The 12,353-nt window shown below is 40.8% G+C and overlaps 1 protein-coding gene across 6 annotated transcripts in view; it reads left to right on the top strand.

Annotated features, from left to right (window-relative positions):
- Positions 1 to 12,353, top strand: part of LOC102900187 (protein lifeguard 1) — a 68,386-nt gene that overhangs the window by 9,939 nt on the left and 46,094 nt on the right. For 3 of the 6 annotated variants that reach the window (XM_045052367.1, XM_011280383.4, XM_006929177.4), the window contains exons 1-3: positions 517 to 673; positions 800 to 938; positions 4,149 to 4,417. In XM_045052367.1, the coding sequence (XP_044908302.1) occupies positions 937 to 938; positions 4,149 to 4,417 (271 nt within the window). In that variant the 5' untranslated portion in view covers positions 517 to 673; positions 800 to 936. The other 3 variants (XM_045052365.1, XM_023250339.2, XM_045052366.1) reach the window with 3 other exon arrangements.

Here is a 12,353-nt window from a genome sequence, read left to right as displayed (position 1 = left end):
AAAGGAGGAGGAGGAGGAGGAGGAGGAGGAGGAGGAGGAGGAGGAGGAGGAGGAGGAAGAGGAGGAGGAGGAGGGGGAAGCATTTCTTTTGACCAGGTTGGTCAAGGCATTAGTTCTACTCCCCCCTGACATGTAACCTTGGGAAAACATAGTTAACTCAAGTTGTCAACTGACGACAAACTAGGGAGAGAGATTGTGGACGAGACAGAGATGGTGCAGGAGAGGAGAGCCTAGGCAGATACTCTTGCTGACCTTTCCCTTTGTCATCCTCAGGAGAGGCATCCTGATGTCCACATTCCCCCACAGACACACCTTCCGTGTCATAACCTAATACAGTTGTACGTGTGTCCCATGGCTCCCACCCCCGCGCCTGGAAGCCTTGGACCAAGGTTTTAGGACTCTCCTTCACCTGTAGTTGGTTTTGGAGGTTCAGGGGTAGGGCCTCATTGAGACTCAGGACACAGCACATCAGCCATGACCCTTTAACCACTGTGAGTCTAAGCATAGATTTGACTCAGAGCCCCTCTCCTAGGCAGCAGGGACTCTGTCCCACCCCAGGCTCCAACTGCCACTCCCCTAACTGTCACTCAGAACTTCCCTTCTCAGCCTCAGGGTCTGCCTGTCCTTTGGATGACCTCTGGTTTAGGAGACAAGAAACCTTTCTGAGGACCAGGTGAATGCCTTGTTCTAAGATTAAGGCGCGGCTGACTGTAGTTTCAGGAGAAGAGCTCAGCTGCCTTTGATCTTTGTTAGTTTGTTTTTGTTTTCAAGTGCTTTGAAACTCTTGCTGCCTCCCCAGCTTCTTCTTTGCAGGACTGCTGGGGAGGAAACCAGCTCAGGTCTTGAAGCAGCTTTCAGCGCTTGTGGGAGGACCGTTTTCCTCAGAGGAGCTCCAGACTTTATCAAAACAGAGAAGTCTTTCTTTTTCTCTTCAAAATGTAAATATCTTTTTTTTATATAAATAATAAATGCTCACTATAAACATTCATACAACTCAGAGTGTATTCCCCAACTCTGCTGTTAGAGATAAACGTACTAACAGTTTGTAGTATATGTCTTCAGTCTCTGGAAATTGTGTGTGTGTGTGGTGTATATAATTCAAAAGTGTATCGTAGTGAACTTATGGCATGAATCCATGTATATCTACCTTTTCTTTGCCAAAATCAACCTAACCATTTCCTTCATGGCTGATATTTAGTCTTTTAAAATTTGGGGCAGTAACAGTGAATGAGGTAATGAGCTCTCTTATACCTGTATCATTGCCTGTTTAGATATTTTTACGGGATAACCTCCTGAAAATATAATTGTTGGGCATTTTGAATCTGATGCTGCCAAATTACTACAAGAAAAAGGTTTACACAGCTGCTAACTCCCTGAGGTTATCTCAGGGCTGACTTCGCCACTGGGCACAATAGGCCCGTTGCCTAGGGCCCACTGTCTCTTAGGGGTCATGAAAAAATTTTAATTTCTTTTAAAATCAGAAAAAAATGAATAAATAGTATACAATTAATCCAGCCTGGATTGTACTTTTTTTACACTAGTGCAGTCATAAAATGTATATTTTAATATTTTTTGTGTGGAGGGGGATCCCCAAAGGCAAATGCATGTAGGACCCCCACAAGTCGTAATGTGGCCCTGGGTTATCCATTTTTTCTATACCTTTGCGACTCTGAGATTTATCTTTTTAGTTTTCACCGGTCTTTTATGCAAAAAACAAAAACCACAATTGTTTTTACTTGAAGACAGTTCACAGTTGTTTTTACTTGCACTTCTTTGGATATTTGTGAGGGATTATCTCCTAAATTCATTGACCATGTAACTTTCCTTTATGAATTTCCTATTTATATTCTTTTCTCATCTTTCTGTTGAATTGCTCATCTTTTCCTTGTTAGAAACTTCTTTTCACAGTAAACATTGCAAACTTTATTTTCACAATTTTGCATTTCAGACTTATTGGTATCTTTTTATAATGATATTTTAAGTGTTTTTGTACCCCAGATTTAGCAAGCCTTTCTTTTATGGTATCATTGTTCCAAAGGCCTACGAAGATTTTTTTGATATTTTCTTACAGAATATCTATGGCAATTAGATATTCTATATTTTATGAGATATTATAATATCTTTAATTCATCTGGAATACATTTTTGTAAAAGATGTGAAATGGTTCTTAACTTTGTTTTCCATGCATAGCTAATTGTTCCAACACCATGGGACAATAATTTCAAACTCCACCTTCATCAGATTTTAAATTCTCATATATACATGGGTCTATTTCTTACATGTCTTCCATTCCATCAATCCATTTATCTATTGAAGTGCTAGCACCACACTTTTAATTCTATAGCTTCATGATATTTTGATGTTTGATAAGGTAAATCGCTACTCCCCACCTCCCCATAATCCTTCTCTTTCAATTTTTTTGATTATTCTCATATATTTACTCTTTCTGATGAATTCTAGAGTTAACGTTTTCAAGTACTAAAAAAAAAAACCCAATGAATTTTGTAAAATTTAGAGATTAATTTGAAGAGAAGGACATCTTTACAAAATAGAATCTGTCTCTCCAAGAGTGTGGTGTTCTGTTCAGACCTTCTGTTTATGCCATTCCCAGTTGGTCTATGGTTTGCCCAATCCCTGGCCCTCTCAACAATCTCCTCAGACTTTGTGGGGCAGAAGGCCAGCAGCAGGGGCTTGTCTCAGTCTTTATGTCGTCCTGAGGTTAATGGTGGGGAGCCTTTATTTGCCACTTTTGGTTCATTTAGTACTGGTTTTCCAAGAACTGTGTTCTGCTCTAAAGCACTGTGGCAGAGCCACCGTAATCTCTTATCTGGATTTCTGGTCTCTTTGCTTCTGTTTTTGCTTATTCTCGCTCTTTCTCCACACTGTGCCTAGTGCAACCTTTCTAGTCAGATCCCCATGGTGCCCTGCTAGAGAAGCTGCAGTAATTCCTCATTGTATTAGTTGTCTATGGCTGCTGTAACAAATTGCTATAAACATGATGCCTTAAAACAATACATATTTTCATCTTACAGTCCTGCGAATCAGAAGTCCAAAATCAGTCTCATTGGGCTAAAACCAAAGTGTCAGCATTCCTTTCTGGAGATGCTAGGGGAGAATAAATGTATTCCTTATCTTTTCCAACTTCCAGAGACCTCCTGCATTCCTTGGCTCTTGGCCCCTCCCTCCATCTTCCAAGACAGCAACTCTATTACTCTGACCTCTGCTCCTGTGGTCACGTCTCCTTCTGTGACTCTGATCCTCCAGCCTCCCTCTTATAGGTATAATCCTAAGGATGCTTGTGATTCAGCTGGGTCCTCCAGATAACCCTGGATCACATCCCTACATCAGAATCCTTAACTTACATCTGCAGTGTTCTCTTTGCTATGGGAGGTAGCATTTGCCAGTTCCAGAGATTAGGATGTGCACCTCTTTGGGGGTGGGGGCATTTATTCTGCCTACCACAGTCATTACCTTCAGGATGAATTTGGCTTGCCAGCCCCTCACTGACCTGCCCTAACTAGTCCTCTGTCTAACCTCATTCTGCTCTGGAACCTGACCTCTCTGCTGCTTCCAGTTCTGGTCCAGGCTGATTCCCCTGCCTTTCCCCACCTCTTACTCCTACTCATCTTCCAACTTTGGCTTAAACTTCACTTTCTCTGGAAGCTTTTGACAACCTCTTCTGCTTCCTGCATATTCCTCCAGATTTCATTGGGGGTTCTCATATCATCCATTGTTCCTGACCCTGCTTATTTTGCCTTTTATATATGTGTTTTTTAATATGAAGTTTATTGTCAAATTTTGCCTTTTATATTGTTTGGTTATCTTCTCTTCCAAAATATAAGCACTTTGAGGGCAGAGGTGATGAGGACAGCTGCACACTTGGCACATAAGAGGGAGATTATTAAGTCTTTGCTGAATGAATTTATAAACATTAATTTTATAATAGAATGCAAGTTATTTTACTCTATAGACGTCATCTTAAAAGTATTCATCATTCATCCAATAAATATTTGTTAAGTACTGACTTGGTAAGTACTGAGCTAAGGCAGTTAAAATTAAGAAAAAAAATTCCTTGAACGGTATGAGGATGCTAAAGTTGTAGTGGGTTCATGAGCACAAGGACTTAAATAATGATTTTCGTCCTTCAGGAAAATGGACTTGGAGGTCAGTGAACCAATAGACTTTAGTTCTGGAGATCATCAGCGTCTGGTTCGGAAAGCAGTAGATAGTAACGTCCAGACCAAGTCTAGTGCCTCCACAAGTTCACCTTCATCTGAGCCACAAAGAAATCATGGAGAACCACATGCAAAGACTAGAGAGCCCATGGATAGCTATGTGGTACAGATTTCAGAGGATACCACCCCAGAGTTCAGCAATACTTTAAGCCATCCATTCTCAGATTCATCAATCCGCAGAGGTAAGAATAAAGAAATTAACTTTTTGGAACAGAAAAGCAAGTGTTCTCTTAAAATGTTTCCAGAGTGGACTGTTAGAAGACTTAACTTTGCCTTTACTGTTTCCAAGTCATACTTTACCATGAAGCATGATGTAGGGCCATGATGTAGATGGCCCCAGAGTGGTCCAAGGCATTCAGAAGTTCATCACAAACATATTATGGGGAATTACTTGTGGTTCCCTTAGGATATATGAATTACTCATTGATTGTGGAATGTTGTTACCTACATACAATGTGATGCCATGATCCTGTCTTAAGTTTTAAAGCATACTAATTCAGTGCCCTAGACATTAATTTTGTATAGGAAATAGATTCAGCTGTGAGCAACAGGAACCTAAAACACTATGGCTTAAATAAATATTTCTTTTCTCTTTCATGAAATGGGAAATTTGAAGGTAGGCAGTTCAAGGCAAATGCTGCAGGTCCCCGATGATCACTTTGTCACACTTAGACCTTCTTAGGGCCTAGACAACTTAAAGGTGGACTGTGAACTTTGAATCCCATTGCCGACTCCCTGTGGCCCTCACCCCCCATCTTGTGGCTGGAAAGATGCCTTTTGGAGCTCTGGCCTTCCAGATAGGGAAAGGCAAGGGCAAAGAAAGGCCGTGGCTGGTCTGCTGCCTTGACAACCGCAAGAGGTGCCATTCATGGGTCTCAGATGTCCTGAGAGTCAGCCAAATCTGACCTCTATTGAGAGGCTTTCCCAGAAACCACACCCACGAATTTCCAATCTCCTGTCATTGACCCTACCAGGATCATGGGGCCACCTCCACGTGTAGGTCTTCAGTTGGGCCCATTGCCATCTTTAACAAGATTTGGGGTGGATAGTGATGGAGCCAGAGAGAATGGATGCCACTAAGCAACTAGTCACCTCTGCCACGGGTACCAATCTTTCATCACCAGGTGTTGTGCAAGAGGAATATTTTTGCATTTGGTCCTTACAACAACCCTGTGAATGAAGTCATTGTAGTGTTATTTAACAGATGAGGGAATCAGGTTTAAGGGGTTATATTGAAAACATATGTAAAGCCTCCTCACCACTGTTAGAGTTAATTATTTGCCTCTCCTGGAGGGCAGAGGCTGGGGCCTTTCCCACTTAAAAAAAATTATATGGTATATTGACAGCACTATGGAAACAAAGGAAAAATATAGCAGGGTAATGGATTAAAAGTTATGGTAGGGGTGCCTGGGAGGCTCGGTAGATTGAGCGTCCGATTTTGGTTCAGGCCATTATCTCATGGTTCGTGGGTCAAGCCCCACTTAGGGCTCTGTGCTGACAGCTCAGAGTCTGAAGCCTGCTTCAGATTCTGTGTCTCACTCTCTGTCTGCCCCTTCCCTGCTCATGCTCTGTGTCTCTCACTCTCAAAAATAAACATTAAAAAAAAGTTATGGGGCTAGGGGGGCTATAATTTTTTAAAGCAGCTTTATACAATTTATATATCATAAATTCACTCCTTTTAAGTGTACAATTCAATGATTTTTAGCATATTTACGGTTGTGCAACCACAAAAAGAAACCCATATCCATTAGCAGTCAGTCACCCCTCATCCCATCCTCCTCCTGGCCTCTGACAAACCACTAACCTACTTTCTGTCTCTATGAATTTTTGTATTCTGGATATTTCATATAAATGGGATCCTACAGTATGTGATCTTCTGTGATTGCCTTGTGCTTAGCATAATGTGTTCAGGGTTCACCCATGTTGTAGTACATGTAATTACTTCCTTCTCTATGATCATATAGTAGTCTATGGCTTGGATAGAACACATTGTGGTTATTTTGTAGCAGGATTCTCACACAGAGAGTCCTGACCCTGAGGCTTTTCTTTCTAGGAAGCAACTTTATTCCTGCCAGCACCACTCAGTTGTGTTCTAACCCGAAGAAATGAGCCCTGAACGCCACGTGGAGTAGTTTTTTTTATGTATTTTTCACTTCTTTGTCTCCTATATATGGTAAAACACAAACATGCAGTCTGATTAAGTGGTCTCATGTTACAAGGTCCTGAGGGATGTTGTCAGGTAAGCGAAGAGCAAGGTTGCCTTGAGGTTTTTATTTTTTTCTTTCCTTAGGGAGGGGACCCTACCACGTTCCCCCCTTTGATGCTCAGACCCCTCTATTTAGGGTCAAAGAGCATCATCTTGGTTTAGAGGTTTATATAGGCTGTCCTTCCACATATCTAGTATATAGTCTACCTGGGGCCTGCCATTTGATAGCTGCGTTGATGTTGTCCCAGGCCTCTCAGAGATGAGAGAAGTTAGACAAGGAGTGGGGATCTGGCTCAAGGTGATCTGGGTCCCCCACCATTGGGTTTTTCAGGCAGTTGGGTTAGAAAATGTTTGGCCTAGGCATGTTAAGTTTTTAACAGAGATGACGATGAGCTTTTTTCACACTAAGCAAGACAGTTTTTTTTTTTTTTCAATAATTGAGCTTTTGAGAAGCCAAACCCTGATAGTAGGACTGGGGTATTTTGTTTTACTATAAGTTTGTGGGGATCTAACTTTTTTAGTCTTTTATGGCCTTTGTTTCACCATGCTGGTACCAACGAAGTATCCTATCCACAAAAGGAAGGTGAGTGTTAACAGAAGCCTCTTATCACATTTTTAGCTGGCCGGAGCAGCCTCAGCCCATCCTATAGCAAAGAGTAGAGCAAGAATCATAATAACAGTGAGAAGCAAGGTGTGACAGTGCATCACAGTAAGGAAACATATAGAAAATAAGGACAGTCTTTTGTTTCACTGGACTGTTGATTCCTCAGGCTTTTGCCCTGGGTAGATTAGTCAGCTTCTGGAGTGACTAAAGCGGGGCTGCAGTCTCCTGGAGCCTCTGGAGTTGCAGACCGCTTCTTCCATATGGTGAGCTTGCACAGCATTGATAGATCAGGAATGCACTCCCAGTTTTGAGATTCCAGCTTCACTCTGCTGTAGTGAATCCAGGGACCCACTTCAGCGATCTGTACTGCAGTAGGGGTGAACAAAATGACAGTGAATGTGCCCCTCCAGAGGGGTTTTAGGGGTTGGACATTTCATTCCTTTATCCATGTTGCATCTCCTGGTTAAAAGGGGGGAGTGTCTGTGGTCAGATTCACATGTAATCGCTCCCTGACCCAGTGGTCTAAGGTGGTTAAGGTAAAGCCAAGGGCCCGCATCTGTTGTCTTAGGGTTATATTGTCTGTCTCATTTAGATCCCCCTGCCTTATGCCCTTGATAATGGGGGAGGGCACCTATAAAGCATTTTATAAAGGGAGAACCCCATCTGCTTCTTTAGCCTCCCACTGCAGCCACAGTCTGCCTCCCTGGATGGCCCTTATATTTCCCTCCCCAATGTAACCCTTTCCCTATTTATTTTTCCCCTTGAATAGGGCCTGTAACTGCTGTTAGGGAACAGGGGCGATAACTGTTCTGGCTTCTCCAAGCTGGTAAGGGATGGTGTAGGGGTATAGCAGTTAGAATCTACTCATGGGTCAGTCAAGTGGCCCACAGTGTGGTTTTACAGGAAGGCTGGCAGGCATGAGGTGGCATAAACAGCAGACACAAAGAGAAAAACACAAAGTAAAGATTATACTGACCAATAAGATGGCATCTTAATGTCTACAGTTTCCAAATCTGTCAAATAATCTAGGAGAGACCCTGACTTTGTAAACAGTATATGTCAGGGAATCTCTCATAACCCAAGTGATGGAGAAGCAGGAACAGTAAGTAATCAATGGTGGCTCTATTTCCAAGACTTTGGCCCTAAATGAATTAAAAAAAAATTTTTTTTAAGCATCTAATGCTTGTAAGGTGTTACTTAGAGTTTTGCTGAGTATACACAGTTTGTTTTATTTTGAGTTGTAAAACTTTTTCAAGAGCCAGGAGTTCTACTAGAGAAAGAGTCAAGGTAGCCATTTACCATTATTAATTTGTAAATTTTCAGTTAAGCCAAACCTGGGTATTATTTTATAAAGCAGAATTTTTATTACTTTTTGTCCCTTTTCTATCTTGTAGGGGAAAGCCTTTACCCAACTAGTAAAAGTATTAACCCCCACAAACAGATACTGGATTTTTTTTTTTTTTTTTTTTTTACTTTGGCATCTGAGTGAGACCTTATTGTTAGTCTTTCCTGGATAGTCTCCAGTTCTTTGATTGTCTGGGAGAGCAAGTTTGTGGTTGCAAGGATTGTTTTTAAGACATACTTTACAGCCTGAAACTACTTGCAGGATTCTCCTTGACAAGTTTTTTCGAGTAAACATCCTTTGGGCCATTTGATAAGTTTTGTCCGTCCCTAAATGAAAGGCCTGGTGCTGTATTTTAATAATCTTTTGCTCTGTGAGCATGGTAACAGTAATTGCCCTGCTCTGTTTGTAACCATTCCAAGGACTAGAGACAGTGTCTAGAAGTCAGACCCCAGTTTATTTGGGGGGGGGGTTGCAGAGAGTAGGTGGGATTGAGTCTCCTTTAATAATTCATATAGGAGCAAACTATTTTCCTGAATCCTGTTATCTATAGCCTACAATATCCAGTAATTTTCAAAAGCTCACATAATTGTTTATCTGTCTGGACTTAGTAGCACCCTAGTCTCTAATTTACTTATAATGTCCCTTTCTAGCTATGGAGTAAGGCTCTCTGGCATTATGAGAAAAGAATGAGAAGAAATTAGATTTCCCCATCTACATCCCAGGGGCTGAGAGACAAATTTAGTTAGAAGTTTTCCAGAGGTCACGTTTGGGTAGTTGGCCTGGAGTGGAAAGGAGGACAGAAAAGGTAGCTCTGGTGTTAAGAAGGAAATCAACCAGTTTTTCCTTCTATATTTAGAGTTACCCAAGGCTCTGGGTTTCTGATAGACAGCTGGTTTAGGGGAGCCAATGTGAAGAGTCCCAGGCCCTGGTTAGTCCCTTCCAGGGATATTGGTTATCTGAGCCCTGACAGACAGAGGTCCCCGAGGACATTCAGATCTCCAGTGATTGTTTCTATACAAGGGGCATGGATTATGGGGTTTTCATTTTGGTTGTCCCCTCTGAGGATGTTCTCATTTTAGTGCTCTGAACGGCCATATAAATGGCACTTGGTGCCAGGACCACAGGAAGTCTGGTCTGACATAGTACATAAGGCCACAACTAAGGCCTCAGACTTTTTTTTTTTTTCCGGCCTCCTTTTCTGTTTTGTTTGTAATATACCCAATTGGCAGCTCATAAGAGCTCCTCCAAGGATCCCTTCAAGGCCAACAGCCAATTTTTGCATTTTCTCTGAATATCTAGGGCTGATTGAGTGACAAATTTGTCCTTTAAAATCATCTCAGCCTTGGGGCGCCTGGGTGGCGCAGTCGGTAAAGCGTCCAACTTCAGCCAGGTCACGATCTCGCGGTCCGTGAGTTCGAGCCCCGCGTCGGTCTCTGGGCTGATGGCTCAGAGCCTGGAGCCTGCTTCCAATTCTGTGTCTCCCTCTCTCTCTGCCCCTCCCCCGTTCATGCTCTGTCTCTCTCTGTCCCAAAAATAAATAAACGTTGAAAAAAAAAATTAAAAAAAATCATCTCAGCCTTAGGGGTGTCAGGGGAGATAGCCATATATTTGATGAGAGCCTCCCTCAACCTCTCCAGGAAGGCCATTGGGCTCCCATTTTGTGTTTGTAAAATAGTGGCTAATTTAGCATAATTTAAAAGCTAGATTTCCTTAAAATTTTTTTTCTCAAAACATCTATCTCAGTAAGAGTCTGATTTAACAAAAGCATTGTATCTTTCCAGGTCAACTCAAAAAAAAAAAAAAAAAGTAATATTCTGGAAAGGCTTTATATGCTTATCTGATCAGAAAATTTACCTAGATCTCCTATTATCTGTCTTAAACCTTGTAATGTAAAAGTTTTTTCTTCTGGCATTCTAGCTTCCTGTAAGGGAAACATGCCTGTTACATTACAGGGAGGGCCTGGATAAGGTGGGTAGCAGGGAGCAGAATTGTATTTTTTTTTGATAGATAGATAGATAGATAGATAGACAGATAAAGGACCTGAAGAAGAGGAGGTTGAGGTGGAAGACTTCCCTTCCTCCTTCTCTAGGTCTGTTTTGGGTACAGGTAAGGGGCCCTTAATTGTTTCCCCTCCTGATTGCTGGACTTTAGAAAGGGTTGTCATTAAATTAGGATATATATATATATATATATATATATATATATATATATATATACACACACACATATATATATATATGTAATGTGTGTGCTTATATATATGCTTCTATATATGCTTTTATATATGCTTATATATATACATACATAAGATTTTTTCTTAAGGCCCAAAAACAATAAACATAAGGGAATTCTCCCTATTTCCCTTCACATTTATAAAACATGTCCAATTGTAGGGTTGTATTGTCATTGATATTTTCCTCTGGTGTCCAGGTTCCCTTTTCCAATTTGTATTGCGGCCAAGCCTTGGTGCAAAAGAAAATGAATCATAATGCATTCCAAAGGAGTAATGGCCTTGGTTGGGGAATTCCCCATCTATAGGAAAAAGGAAGAAAGTTGTCCCTTATCTCAATTTCCTATAGCTGGCCGGGAGAAACCTCATCTCCCTGGCCTCTTGTTTTGGCTGGCTATGCGACTGGCAGCCAAAAGCCCTGTCAGGCTGTGAGGTGCTGGGAGTAGTCATTCTTACCCGGGCTTGACCTTACCTTTGAGAGCTGGCCTGGTCTTTCCAGTTTGTTTTGTTTTGTCTTGTCTTTTTGTTTGTTTGTTTGTTTGTTTTTACCCCTCTGTTTCCCACCTGTAGGACCTTGGGAGTGTGGACTGTGACTAAGCAAGACTTTGGCCCAACAGTAACTTATATATTGATCATTGGCCATTGAGAGAAGGGGTTAAAGAGCCAAAGTCAAGGTCTATTCCCCTGCCTTTTTCAACAGCGCCCACATAAATATGTTTCAGTCATGTGGAAATCCATTTTTGGCATACAATGGGCTACGTTTAGTAAAATGGCTTTCATGTATCTTAGTAAAAGCCCTTTGTATATTATCTATCCCTCATATGGCAGAGGCATCCATTCCTCTGCTAAATAGGAACAACACAAATATGAAGGATTTGGAGGACCGCACTAAGGGTATTGTCATTTTCCCAGCCTTTGGATCAAAGGAGGAAGAATTTTAATCTCAACCCTGTGTACTTTTAAAATCCATTTATTTTAACCTTAGTCCATCCTGACCACACATAAAATTTCTTTTTAAATATTTTCCTTCACGAACATTCTACAATTTTTCCTTGCATTTAGATTTTGTCCCAAGCCATTTCTCTCCAAATAACCAGTCTCATTTAGGACAAAATTACTTTCTTTTACCTTCAACAAAAATATATTTCCATTTCTTATATCTTTCTTTCATATCTACTACTTTCTGCATACAGAGTTGCTTTTCTTATTTTTATCAGTTTTAACTACATGTAGCAGAATTTTAACTCTTAGAAACCTTAGTCTTCAGTGAAAACTAAGTAGTAACCAATTGTGAACTCTGTTACATCAGAATTTTTTTAAATGGCAAACTTATGAATCCATTAAGCACAAAGCATGTTTTTCAACAGTTCCAAATATCCTTTGTTTATTTCTGCAACAAGTCAGAAGCACAAACCTACATCTAGTAATTAGTGGTTTAGCCTCTTATCTCATTAGATATCGAATGAATTCAATCTCAATTTAGCATGCATGCAAGCAAAACTTTAACATTTTAGGTTACCAAAGACTTTAAAAGCTATCTTAACAATTACCCATGAAAACTTAAGAGACCGACAAAATTAACTGTCCCTTTAAGTCATCCTTTTGTTAACAAATTGGAACAGAGATAACATGAGCTTATTTGACCCTCAGCAAATCAAGGTAGAATAAAAGTTTTTTCAATGTTGATAAACATCATCTATCTCAAACCAACAAACTTAAATTAGCTTAAACAG

This window comes from Felis catus, chromosome A2, assembly GCF_018350175.1.
Source record: "Felis catus isolate Fca126 chromosome A2, F.catus_Fca126_mat1.0, whole genome shotgun sequence".
Taxonomy (NCBI): Eukaryota; Metazoa; Chordata; class Mammalia; order Carnivora; family Felidae; genus Felis; species Felis catus.
Note: the sequence above shows the minus strand (reverse complement) of the source record. Positions and strands in the feature narration are given on the sequence as shown.